Consider the following 14,093-nt stretch of genomic DNA (forward strand, 5'->3'; position numbering starts at 1 on the left):
AATCCTGCATTATGTCTCCCAAATCCCTTTGGAACTCTGCTTTCTGAATTCTTTCCCCATCTGTCTACGGATGATGCACAATGTTTATCTGCTGTATAATGCTGTTGGGATTGTATGGATACCCTGAAGCTGTTGCTGTTTGGTGCAGATGGTGTCATGACGAGGAATAGATTAAAAGGTTTTCCAGATGGTCTGGATTTTAAAAAAAATGGCAGATATCAGAGATCAATGTAGTAATTAGTGAATTTCTGTAATATGGTAAAATATTTATAATTTAATGAGTCTCAATTGTTTTCATTTACTTAAAATTTCAAGCTGCAGTTGGTACAAATATTGAAAATAGTCAAAGAAATGTTATTGATTTTGTACAAATAAGAAATTTTTAAAAATCAAGCAAAATTTACTGAAACTTTTTTTTTGGCGATTCTATAATTTTAAATCCTTGCATGTATTTGGGTGGCATGGTTGGTATAGTGGTTACTGCATCGCCTTTACAGCACCAGCGATCGGGACCAGGGTTTTAATCCTGCCCTGTCTGTAAGGAGTTTGCAAGTTCTCCCCGTGTCTGCGTGGGTTTTCCTCAGGGGCTACAGTTTCCTGCCACTGATCAAAACGTACTGGGGATGTCGGTCAATGGGGTCAAAATTGGGCAACATGAACTCGTGGGCCGAAATGGCCTGTTTCCATGCTGTATGTCTATATTTAAATACCTAAATATCCTGATCTGTTGACAATTGAGTATAAAACCAGTGGAGGTCCACCAATAGATGATGGCCCTCCACTGGTTTTACACTCAATTGATGATCAGTTTGCACCTGTTGTAGATCATTGCTCATTAATGCAATATAATATTCTTATTGCTTCAAATTGTTTATCATTTATTTTTAAAAAGATGCAATGAACTGCTCCTCATTCATTTTTGTGTAAAATATTTGTGGTGCCGGAGGTTTGGAGAATGGCAAATGTGTTCCCCTTGTTTAAAAAAATTAATAGGGAGAATCCTGGGAATTATTGTCCGGGGTGAGTCTTGCCTCAGTGGTGTGCAAACTATTGGAGAGGATTCTTAAGGATAAGATCTATGAGCGTTTGGAGAAGTACAGTCTACTCAAGGATAGTCAGCATGGCTTTGTGAAGAAAGATTGTGGCTCATGAGCCAACTTGAATTTTTTTGAGAAGGTAACAAAAGATGAGGGTAGGGTGGTAGATGTGGTCTACATGGACATTAGTAAGGCATTTGAAAAAGTCCCACATGAGAGGCTTATCCAGAAAATCATGAGGCAGGGGATCAGTGGAACCGTGGCTGTGTGGAAAACAAATGGGTTGTAGGAAGAAAGCAGAGAGTAGTAGTGGAAGGAAAGTATTCTTCCTGGAGGTCAGTGACTAGTGGAGTACCGTAAGGATCTGTTCTGGGACTCCCGCTCTTTGTGATTTTTATAAATGACCTGGATGAATAAATGGAAGGATGGTTCAGTACATTTTCAGAAGATATGAAGATTGGATGAGTTGTAGATGGAAATGAAAGTTGTAGAAGGTTACAAGGGGATATAGACTGGATGCAGAGTTTGGCGAAGAAGCGACAGATGGATTTTAATCTGGATAAATGTGAGGTGATGCATTTTGGAAGGAAAAACCAGAAGCCTGAGTACAGGGTTAATGGTCAGTTACTTAAGTTTGTGGATGAACAGAGGGACCTTGGGGTTCAAATCCATACATCCCTCAAGACTGCTGCACAGGTTGATAGGATATTTAAGAAGGCCTATGGGATGCTGGGCTTCATTAATGGGGGATTGAGTTCAAGAGTAGAGAGGTCATATTGCAACTTTACAAATCTCTGGTGAGACCCCACTTAGACTATTGCATTCAGTTCCGGTCACCTCATTATAGGAAGGATGTGGAAGCTATGGAGAGGGTGCAGAGGAGATTTATCAGGATGTTACCTAGATTGGGAAACAAGTCTTATGAGGCAAGGTTAGCAGATCTGGGACTTTTCTCTTTGGAGCAATGAAGGATGAGAGGAGACTTGATAGAAGTCTACAAGATTACGAGAGGCATAAATAGGGTGGCTGAATGAGGAGCAGTTCATTGCATCTTTTTAAAAATAAATGATAAACAATTTGAAGCAATAAGAATATTATATTGCATTCTTTCTTTGGCTTGGCTTCGCGGACGAAGATTTATGGAGGGGGTAAAAAGTCCACGTCAGCTGCAGGCTCGTTTGTGGCTGACAAGTCCGATGCGGGACAGGCAGACACGATTGCAGCGGTTGCAAGGGAAAATTGGTTGGTTGGGGTTGGGTGTTGGGTTTTTCCTCCTTTGCCTTTTGTTCGTGAGGTGGGCTCTGCGGTCTTCTTCAAAGGAGGTTGCTGCCCGCCAAACTGTGAGGCGCCAAGATGCACGGTTTGAGGCGTTATCAGCCCACTGGCGGTGGTCAATGTGGCAGGCACCAAGAGATTTCTTTAGGCAGTCCTTGTACCTTTTCTTTGGTGCACCTCTGTCACGGTGGCCAGTGGAGAGCTCGCCATATAACAGGATCTTGGGAAGGCGATGGTCCTCCATTCTGGAGACGTGACCCATCCAGCGCAGCTGGATCTTCAGCAGCGTGGACTCGATGCTGTCGACCTCTGCCATTTCGAGTACTTCGACGTTAGGGGTGTAAGCGCTCCAATGGATGTTGAGGATGGAGCGGAGACAACGCTGGTGGAAGCGTTCTAGGAGCCGTAGGTGGTGCCGGTAGATGACCCATGATTCGGAGCCGAACAGGAGTGTGGGTATGACAACGGCTCTGTATACGCTTATCTTTGTGAGGTTTTTCAGTTGGTTGTTTTTCCAGACTCTTTTGTGTAGTCTTCCAAAGGCGCTATTTGCCTTGGCAAGTCTGTTGTCTATCTCGTTGTCGATCCTTGCATCTGATGAAATGGTGCAGCCGAGATAGGTAAACTGGTTGACCGTTTTGAGTTTTGTGTGCCCGATGGAGATGTGGGGGGGCTGGTAGTCATGGTGGGGAGCTGGCTGATGGAGGACCTCAGTTTTCATCAGGCTGACTTCCAGGCCAAACATTTTGGCAGTTTCCGCAAAGCAGGACGTCAAGCGCTGAAGAGCTGGCTCTGAATGGGCAACTAAAGCGGCATCGTCTGCAAAGAGTAGTTCACGGACAAGTTTCTCTTGTGTCTTGGTGTGAGCTTGCAGGCGCCTCAGATTGAAGAGACTGCCATCCGTGCGGTACCGGATGTAAACAGCGTCTTCATTGTTGGGGTCTTTCATGGCTTGGTTCAGCATCATGCTGAAGAAGATTGAAAAGAGGGTTGGTGCGAGAACACAGCCTTGCTTCACGCCATTGTTAATGCATTAATTTATTGCATTAATATATTGCATTAATGAGCAATGAAATAGACAGGCACATAGATGGAAGAAAGATAGAGGTATATGGGGTAGGGAGGGTTAAGAATCTTAATTTTAGGAAAGAATGTATGGGTCAGCACAACATAGAGGGTCGAAGAGCCTGTACTGTGCTGTATTGTTCTATGTTGTATTTAAAACAATAACAAATCAAACAACAATATTTATCCAAACTGCACTTCTCACATTCTCTGAAGGAGTGTTTTAAATCAATGACTCATTGTTACTGACTCCCTAACAGAGGAAATTATGCTTCAAGTTTATTTACCAGTGCAACCCGACGGAACAGTGTTCTTCAGTCCACAGTCCAAAACAATGTAAACACACATACCGACATACCACACATACAAAATCAGAATCAGAATTTAGTGTCTTAAAGATGCCACAAAATTTGTTGCTTTGTAGCAGAATTACAATGAAACTATTACTATAAATGTATGTTTGAAATTAAATAAATTAGTGCAGAAATACAAGAAAGTCAGGTAGTATCTGTGGTTCATTGCCCATTCAGAAATCTGATGGAGAAGGGTAGAAACTGTCCTGGATGTTCATCTTCAGCCTCCTGTACCTCTTTCCTGATGGTATCAGTGTGAAGGTGGTGAGAGACCTTGAGGATAGTGGCTGCTTTCTTAATGTAGATTCCTCGATGAAGTGGAGACTGATGCTCGTGATGGTGCTAGCTGAGTTCACAAATTTTTTTCTTGTCCTGTGCATTAGCATCTCCCTACCAGACAGGGATGCAACCAATCAGTATGCTGTGGAAATTTGCAAGACTTTGGTAACATACTAAATCTTTTCAAACTCTTCACAAAATATTGCCACTGGTGAACCTGCTTTGTGATTGCATTGACATGAAGGCACCAGAATTGTTGGCAACCAGGAATTTGAAGTTCTTGACCCCTTCCGCTGCTGACCCCTTGATGAAGACTGCCTTGTGTTCTCCTGATTTCCCTTCCTGAAGTCCACAATCAGCTTCTTGATTTTGCTGACATTGAGTGCAATGAGCTGATCTATCTCCCTCCTGTGCACTTCCTCATTGCCATCTGTGATTACGCTGATGACCATGGTGTAATTGACAAATTTGTGAGTGGCATTTGAATTGTGCCTAGCCTCACTGTCATCGGTGTGTAGTGAGTTGAGCAGTGGGCAAAGCATGCAGCTTTGTGGTGCACCTGTGTTGATCATCAGTGAGGAGGAAACGTCATTTCCAATTTGTTCTCTGATGAGGAAGTCAAGGAACCATTTGCTGAAGGGCGTGCAGTGCCCAGGTTTTGGAGGATATCGTCCAGAACTCAGGGTATGATGATGTTGAGAGCTGGCTGAGTTATAGTTGATGAAGAGTAGCTTAATGTTTGTGCTGCCATTGTCTAACGCAGCTGTTGTTGAGGTGATCCAGAGCTGAGTGGAGAACTAGTGATATTGCATGTGTAGTGGAGTGATTATGACAGAGTGTTCAGATATTTACTTCAGTGTGAGTTTATTCTGGCCATGTCCAATCTCTCAAAGCATTTTATTATAGTAGATTTCAGAATTATTGTCAGACTACATACATCACATACAACCCTGAGATTCTTTTTCCAGTGGACGCGGCAGAATTCCCACTTATTGGTAGTGCAAAAAAAAACTGTACACAGTGTAAATATGTAAACAAATAAAGAACTTTAAGTACATAATGAACGTCTGTGGTGGGTAAGTTGATGGAAAGTGTTTTGAGGGATGGCATTTACAAATATTTGGATGAACAGGGATTGATAGGTAGTAGTCAGCATGGTTTTGTCAGGGGTAGATCATGCTTAACAAACCTTATAGAGTATTTTGAGGGGGTTATGGAAAAGATTGATGAAGGGAAGGCTGTGGATGTTGTCTATTTAGACTTTAGTAAAGCTTTTGACAAAGTTCCCCACAAGAGGTTAGGAAAAAAGGTGGAGGCATTAGGTATAAATAAAGAGGTAGTAAAATGGATTCAGCAATGGTTGGATGGAAGATGTCAGAGAGTAGTGGTAGACAATTGTTTGTCCAATTGGAGGCCGGTGACTAGTGGAGTTCCTCAGGGTTCGGTCCTGGGTCCACTATTGTTTGTTATATATATTAACGATCTGGAAGAAGGGGTGGTGAATTGGATAAGTAAGTTTGCAGATGATACAAAGATTGGTGGTATTGTGGACAGTGAGGAAAATTACTGTAGCTTAAAAAGAGATATAGGAAAGCTAGAGGAGTGGGCTGAGAAATGGCTGATGGAATTTAATACAGATAAATGTGAAGTGTTAGATTTTGGAAAGGCAAATCTAAATAGGCCATATACATTGAATGGTAGACAATTGAGGAGTGCAGAGCAACAAAGGGATTTAGGAGTTATGGTAAATAGTACCCTCAAAGTTGATACTCAGGTAGATAGAGTGATGAAGAAGGCATTTGGAATGTTGGCCTTCATAAATTGGAGTATTGAATTCAAGAGTTGGGATGTTATGATGAAATTGTACAAAGCATTGGTGAGGCCAAATTTGGAATACTGTGTGCAATTTTGGTCACCAAATTATAGGAAGGATATAAACAAAATAGAGAGAGTGCAGAGAAGGTTCACGAGAATGTTGACAGGGTTTAAGTTACAGAGAAAGGTTGAGCAGCCTGGGGCTTTTTTCTCTGGAGCGTAGAAGATTGAGGGGGGATTTGATGGAGGTGTTCAAGATTTTAAAAGGGACAGAGAAAGTCAACATGGATAGGCTTTTTCAATTAAGAGTGGGGGATATTCAAACCAGAGGCCATGGTTTGAAATTGAAAGGGGAAAATTATAAGGAGAACATGAGGGGAAATTTCTTCACGCAAAGGGTGGTTGGGAGGTGGAATAAGCTTCCGGCGGAGGTGGTTTAAACAGGAACGCTATTTACATTTAAGGAAAGACTGGATAATTTCATGGAGGGGAGAGGATTGGAGGGGTATGGACCAGGTGCTGGTCAGTGGGACTAGGAGGATGGGGATTTGTTCCAGCATGGACTAATAGGGCCAAACTGGCCTGTTCTGTGGTGTATATAGTTATATGGTAAACAAATTGTGCAATACAGAGATAATAAAAAAGCAAATCACAAGTAAGAGTCCTTAAATTAGTCTAATTTTGTCATTGAGGAGTCTGATGGTGGAGGGGTAGCAGCTGTTCCTGAACCTGGTGGTGTGAGTGTTTTGGCACATAGACCTCTTTCCGAATGGGAGTAGTGAGAACAGAGCATGGACTGGGTGGTGTTGGTCATTTTTCCCCACCCCATTTTCAAAGCGACCATATTCGGTGTTCAGCTCATCAGGTAATGAAGCATCATAGCCATTTATGGAGTTCGGCTTCACCTTGTAGGCTATAATGGCCTGCAATCCCTGCCATAGCCAGCAAGTATCTGGCTCTCTCTCTAGCATCTATTGGAATTTCCTCTTTGTGATGGCCTTCTGCAGGTCATACCTGGACATCCCGCAGAGAAAGGTGCGAAGGTTGTAGGTTAATTGGGTGGCACAGGCTTGTGGGCCAGAGGGACTGTTACCATGTGTGGTAAACCACTGTATGTATATATTTACCTGTCTGGGCACACCCATTGGCTGACTGTACCTGTGTCTCCTCTGCAGGCTCCTGAATAAAGCTGGCTGACCCTCAAACCCCCTCCTCAGTTCAGGACATTCGACCAGCAGAGATGTGCCTTCATTCTATAGCGAATAAAACCCATCAGATTTGCTCAAATTTTTAAAATTTGAATCACCAGCTTTAAATGCCATCAGATCTTACCCTCATCAGGTCGCAAATCTTACCCTCATAAGGTTGGGAATCTTGAGATTCATCCACAGCTTTTGATTGGGACTCTCCCAATATGTTTGCGTGGCACACACTCATCCACGCAGGGCTTGAAGAAGCTGGAGACAGCTGAGGCACAATCATTCAAATTTGAGCATCAGTCAAAGTGGTCCTGTGGACAAATACATATTTAAAATAAATATTAATAAACAATGGCATCTTGGAGAGTGGTTTTAACAGTTAACAGAACCATCTTTTCCTGGTGGTTCTACCAAAGCACTTCATATTTTAAAACAAGTGTAGCTTTTCCCTCTTTGCCTTCTGTCCTGTGATGGGAATCATTGAAATATCTTGTCCTTGCTCTTGCTTATAATTTCCTACTTTTAGATCATACTTAGGACTTTACATGCAGTCTGTGGCTTTCATGTCGTTTCTATAGTATATCACCAAAACTGGAGAGATTTGCCTCTCCCCAACTCCCCCCCACCCCATTAAATCCTTTAAATATATATTTATTATGGATATTTTTTGCAATTTATTCCTTTATAACATTCAACTCATCAGGTCTTGAAGCATCCAGAAGAGATATCTTACCGATGTTTCGACCCCGAGCCTTTCCTCAAGGTATGATCTGGAGGCAAGGCTCAGGCCCGAAACATTGGAAGTGCAGTAAAACCCCTGGTATCTGGCACCTATGGGGACCGGTAGATGCTGGATAAGTGAATTTTACAGTTGCTTGAGATTGCGTGTTTGGTATTTGGCAAAGTAGTGGCAAGGCATGCCAATTTTAAACTTCATTTTATACATCTATTTATTTTCTGCATTATTTTTTTTCTGGTTGCTTGATTCCAGATAACAGAGGTTTCACTGTGTATCTTTACCTCCTGTGGATGCTGCAAGACCTGCTGAGTTCCTCCATCTCATGCTGACTTTTGACTCACGATGGCCCCAATTCACACACTGTCATTCAACTCACTGGGGCCTCACTTCTCACAGGCAGTGAGAATGCTGAACGAGCAAAGGAACTGCTTACACTAACCAGCCGAGACTTTTACGTACAAAGCAATATGAATTAATTTATTTGTATTGATGATATACTTGTCCTGCATATGTATTATTTGTCCATATGTGTGCTATGTCTGGTTGTGTGTCTGCGCGTTTTGCACCGAGGACCAGAGAGCCCTGTTTCGTCGGGTACAGTCAGTTGACAGTAAACTTGACTTGTCTCATTTCCTAAACCCTCTTTAAACTAACCAGGGTTGCATTCTCAACATTTCCCTCCCCCACCCAAATTTCTTAAAACACAGTATAAATGTTAAAATTTTTAAAAAAATATTGCTGGGATCTTAATTTTGAAAACATGGAAGGTCTGTTAGTCCAGCATTAGTAAAGTGGAGTGTGTGTCAGCTGATCAAAATATTGCTAGTTTTGAATGTATTAAAAAGATTAATTGGAATCACATAAATATCCCTTTTTTATTCTGTATTATGGTAAAAAGTATGTAGAGCAATGCTGATTTATGGATGGAAATGGGGTTTTTATACTAACATTACTGAAGAATTCTGGGGTTATAAAGTGTTTAATATCATAAATTTATTCCAACATAATCCAGGATGCAGTGAGCTGTGGAATTAACTAATATAACAGGACATTCAGGCCAGTATGTGAATCTGAATTCTTCAGGTATCAAATCTCTTGCAGTTTATTACACTATTGCAAGCCTAATTTTATCAGTATTGACATGAAAATTCTTTCATTTGTAGCTTACACTTCTCTTTCTATGTTGAGTTGCTGGGTTTTATTTTCAAAACGCTGGGTTTTATTTTCAAAACCATACTCTTAGGAGATTATTAGGAAGGCAATTACAGTGCAATTATAAATTATATCGTCGCCTGAAGCAGAAAAGACATTAAATCTCCTCAAAGCAACCTTAGAAAATCTGTCTTTTATCTAATAACATCCTTGCATGCAATAATTATATTTTATCTTTATATTTCAAGATGCATGAGGTCTTCAACTGCCAGGAATGTGACAAGAAATTCATATCAGCAAACCAGCTAAAGCGCCACATGATTACCCATTCAGGTAGCTTCAACCTGGTGTTTCTTTCAAATTCATGAAAGCGGATAGTGTGATGTTTCACTTTCTGGGGATTGGCTTGTGACCTGCTTTCTTGGTGATTAAGTAACACAAAATAAATTTGTCACAGCTTCTTAACTGTCTAATCTGAAAGAGAGCTGATTTATGTTCATGGTGTGAAGCTACATCTCTTTGAAGTTGTACTCTATTCATTGAAGCTAATTAAAGAGTGTTTGGCATTTAGAAGGCATAGTTTAAGATGTGCAAATAGCAGAAGATATACCCAAGATTGTTTGACAAAAGTAATTCGATGCACATAATCCAAGCTCGTTTGTCTAATTGGTTTAATCTTAATTGTGTTGATTTAATTGCAAGATTCCCACACTGGATAAAGTCTTTCTTTCATCTTTCCTCCTTTACAAACTGACAGCTTAATATTTGCTGCTTCATCTCCGCAGAGAAACGCCCTTACACCTGTGAGGTCTGCAATAAATCTTTCAAACGTCTGGATCAAGTAACTGCACATAAAATTATCCATAGTGAGGACAAACCATACAAATGTAAACTTTGTGGGAAAGGCTTTGCTCACAGAAATGTGTACAAGAACCACAAGAAGGTAAATATGAATGAGTATATATACATATATATGCACAAGTATTGTATATGTATGTATGTGTGTGTATATAAATATATATATATATATATATAAAATATATATATATATATTCAGTAGATATATATTTGTGTGCGTATCTTTATAAATGCATATATAAGAATGCACACAAGTACATGATTAATCCTGAAACTGACTGCAAAAATAACCTTAAAAATGGCCTACTGCCACTCATTCTTTGATAAATTTGATCTTGCTTACATCACAATGTGTGTAATCTGCACTGACTGACATCACCCTTTCCACAGCACAAGGACCTGGGGAAGCTCTGCATATCGGTAAGTCATTGGTAATTTCCCAGTTGAAAGCTTCTTTTGCTAAAAAATGTACTTCATAAATGCAGGTAGGGGATGTTAATGCTGCTAATACAATTCTGAATTATGTCAAATTTTATTCGATTGTTGCTTTGAATTTAAGATATCAACCAACCTTAGGTTCCTTTATTATAATCTGCTCCTAATAATTTTAATTCTTTATAGGGGACAATCAGATGTTATTATCTTTGATATAAAGCCTAGTGTGCAGCAGGTTTTGAGCTCTTTGTGGTCCAAAAATGCACTGTATTAATTCGAGATGCAAGATAACTTATGAAATCTGGTGTGTTATGTAATGCAAATATTTTTTTCTACTATAAGAATGTCACAGAGTTGTTTTGTATCCATAGAATGAGAGAGTTTTGAATTAAAATATTAAGATGAACTATTTATTTCCTGAATTGATAGAATGAAAATGGGTTTGATTGATTGCAACTTTAGTGATGTAAAACAGAGAACTTTGGCTTTGTCTTACAACATGGTAACAAATACAATTATTAGATTATCATTTCTGTTGCAATACTACTTGGGCTCATTTTGATTTTGCTAATTTCATTTATTATTGAACCTTCTGTTATTTAAATCAAGTTTGTCTTTCACTCAACTGGAAATCTATTTTTGTGCCTTCTACTACTTCCCTTGCACATAACTTTGGTTTTCAACTTTGTGCATCTGTTATGTTTTTCACAAAGCCGCTGCGTTCCGGGAAACTATTCCCAAATTCCCTGACGCAGTCTGTGTAAAAAGATCAGAATGGAAATGAGCGACTCATTCCTGTTCTGAAATTTTATCTGCGGCTCCCCCTAGACAATTTTGCGGAAGGCTTGTAATCCAAACTGAACTGCAGGTGGTCTGCAACCGTGGTCTAACGAATACGACGCACTGATGCATGCTAACACATTCAGCTCACGATCTTGAAACCTGCAGCAAGGAGACATTTACTTCCCAGCTTGCAGTGAACTACTATGTCGACTCATTGGAGTGAGGTGGAGATTCGCTGCTGGCACTTAACAGGATCTGTGGATCAAGAGCAATTTTGATCTTCTGTCTGGAGGCCTTTTGGGATGTGGGTGAATTATGTCACTGACGACGTCGAAGCAGTGACGCCATGCGTCGCACATAAATTATACATCACGGGTGACGTCGACCCACATTCAACCTACGGTACTTTGTCCAAACATGCGGCGATATGCACACACAGGTCGTTCTGTGTGAACGGCCATTCCAGAAGGTAAATGTGAAAAAATAACACTATTTATATGTAAAAAAAAGACATTCACATTTTATAATGAACGGATATAGACCTGAATTTCCAATTTTGTTCTTCCCTCTATGCACCTTGCGGATTCAGAGTACTTCTGACATCTTCAATCATATTTCAAATTTCCAGCATCCATAGCACTTTTCCCTGCTAACGTTTATGACATTTAGTTTGACAACCTTAACATTGTCATGAAGTAAAACAGAAAATGTGAAATTTTCTTTAGTTTACTATAAGGCAGGCAAAGATTTGCTATTGTCAGAAAGGGCTCAATGCCCTTTAATTTGAGAAAGAGAAGCAAAAGAGTCCCTCAGAGTCACTGATTGTCCATGGATTCACCCCAGCACTCCTCCAGCCTCCACAGCCACACAGCCTTCAGTCCAAACCATCAGTACTCCGAGATCCAGATGCAAACTTTTGACACAATCAGGAAGCCTTTAGCACCCTTAACATCCTCTTATGTCCCAAATTCAATACCTAGTACCCCTTCAGCCAGTTTCAAGCCAGTCTCCAGCAGTCCGCAGCCCGGTGTGAGTCCCTTGACCGCAGTTACCAGCAGCCCACAGCCTATGTGGGTTCCTCGCCTCGAGTCACCAACAACATATTGTGGTCATTGTCCTGTGGGTCATCTCCTCTGCTTCTCCTTTTCAAACTGGAGATGGTCACCCTGTTTTTTCTAATGCCCTGCATCAATCCTCTGCTTCCCAGAAGCTATAACCATTCGTGGCCACTGCCGATCATCTTGGGGCCAGAACTCGTGTTCCAGCATCTTAAATTAAAGGCCTTACAGAGCTGATGGCAGTTGGACTGGATGGTTGGACCCCATGGGGCAATGCTTTGTCTCCACTCCCTACGAGTCCACAACAGCGGAAGCCCTGCCATTTTAAACTTTAAGGTGTTGTAGTAATTAATTCAAAGTTTGCTGAGCAATATATATGAGATATATTTTTATCTTCTTTGATCATATCCGAAAGCAACATGCTACAAATTCCAAGATTCAGCACTTTTAACACTGCTATTTTGAAATTTGAATCAGTCATTCAATACATTGAACATGACCTTGGACAACAGACACACAAATACTGGAGAAACTCAGCAGGTCAAACAGTGCCTTTATATAGCAAAGGTGAAGATCCATCACCAACATTTTGGGCCTGTGCCCTTCATGAAGCCCAAAACCTTTTGTTACATAAAGGCACTCTTTGACCTGCTAAGTTTCTCCAGCATTTGTGGGTTTTTTCACTTAACCACCGTGCCAACAGAATCTTGTGTTTTATCTTGGACAACAAAAATATTTCTTCTTGAACAATTTTGGGTGTATTTTATGGATTTTGACCTGCTGATCATGAAATCGATTTAAAATTCTCCTATCACATACCTTTTTTAATTAGATAAAACCTATTTTGCGATTTCCTGTCATATATTAAGTCTACTTCAAACATACAAAAATCATGAAGCGCAACATGTCATTGAAAATTCATTTTCTGCATTCACAATTGGACGTCTTCCCTGCTGACCTTGGGGCAGTCAGTGACGAACACAGTGAAATGTTTCACCAGAACATTGTGGCCACGGAAATTCAGTATCAGGGCAACTGGCTTCCATCAATGCTGGCTGACTCTTTTTGGAATCTGACAGGAGAGGCATCAGATGCTGAGTACAATCAAAAAAAACATCAGCAGCAAACATTCTTGGGTCATTTGATTTAATTAAATGTGTTAGCAACCTTTACACAATTAAATAGGCTAAATTCCATAAAAGTTAATTTAATGTTCCCCAACTTCCTACGTGAATATGTTATGAGCCCCAAGGACCCCAAAACCCAGCAGCAATAGACATTCACCAAGACAAGTGGTTTTTAAAACAAAAGTTATTTTTAATCAATTTTAAACATGAAAACAGAATCAAACTTTAACTTATCTCTATACTTAACTAACCCAAATTAACCCCCTTCTAATTCTAAGCGCAGTGTACGTAATGTGTGTGTAAATTTAAGAAAAGTTCTTTGGTTCACAGGTCAATCACACTTCTCCCTTTTCCAAGTTCTCTGGATGTAAGGCAATTCTTATACTGTGCACAGAATTTAACATGTATAAAGTTCACCAGGCTTTGGTGCTCGAAAGGTAAATGTTTACCACTCAGGAAGGTCCTTGTGTGGTTTGCAGAGAGAGATGTGTTGTTCCAGGATTTCCATAACTGAGGTACCACCATTAGTCACCTCAATGTCTTGCTGATGAAACTTGCCCCATCAGGGTTCTCCAGATGATAACCTCTTTCTTTCAGGCCACCACAGAGTGCCTTTCTGTTCCACTTATTCCAAGAGAAACATCAGACAGATCGCATATCCAGCCATCCACTGCTCTGGAACTTTCTGTTTCCAACCAGCTCTTCCTGGCTTGTTTCAGCCGTGACTCTTCAGCCTCTTTTCTGTGTCACCCACACACTAGCTGGGAGAGCTTGTTAACATCTCTCTCTCTCTCTCTCTCTCTCTCTCTCTCTCTCCCCAACTCCCAACTGCCAGAAAGCCCATGTGACTCTCTCACTTTCAACAAAACCCCCACCTTCTCCAGCAAACAACAGGAGTTCTTCTCCTTGGTCAAGATG

The 14,093-nt window shown here is 40.7% G+C and overlaps 1 protein-coding gene across 1 annotated transcript in view; it reads left to right on the top strand.

Annotated features, from left to right (window-relative positions):
- prdm5 (PR domain containing 5) overlaps window positions 1-14,093 on the top strand; it is a 516,233-nt gene that overhangs the window by 154,115 nt on the left and 348,025 nt on the right. Inside the window, exons 9-10 of the mRNA XM_069926793.1 lie at window positions 9,163-9,247; window positions 9,700-9,857. Of these exons, the coding sequence (XP_069782894.1) occupies window positions 9,163-9,247; window positions 9,700-9,857 (243 nt within the window). The remainder of the gene's footprint in view (window positions 1-9,162; window positions 9,248-9,699; window positions 9,858-14,093) is intronic.

Source organism: Narcine bancroftii, chromosome 3 (assembly GCF_036971445.1).
Source record: "Narcine bancroftii isolate sNarBan1 chromosome 3, sNarBan1.hap1, whole genome shotgun sequence".
In the NCBI taxonomy this organism is placed as follows: Eukaryota; Metazoa; Chordata; class Chondrichthyes; order Torpediniformes; family Narcinidae; genus Narcine; species Narcine bancroftii.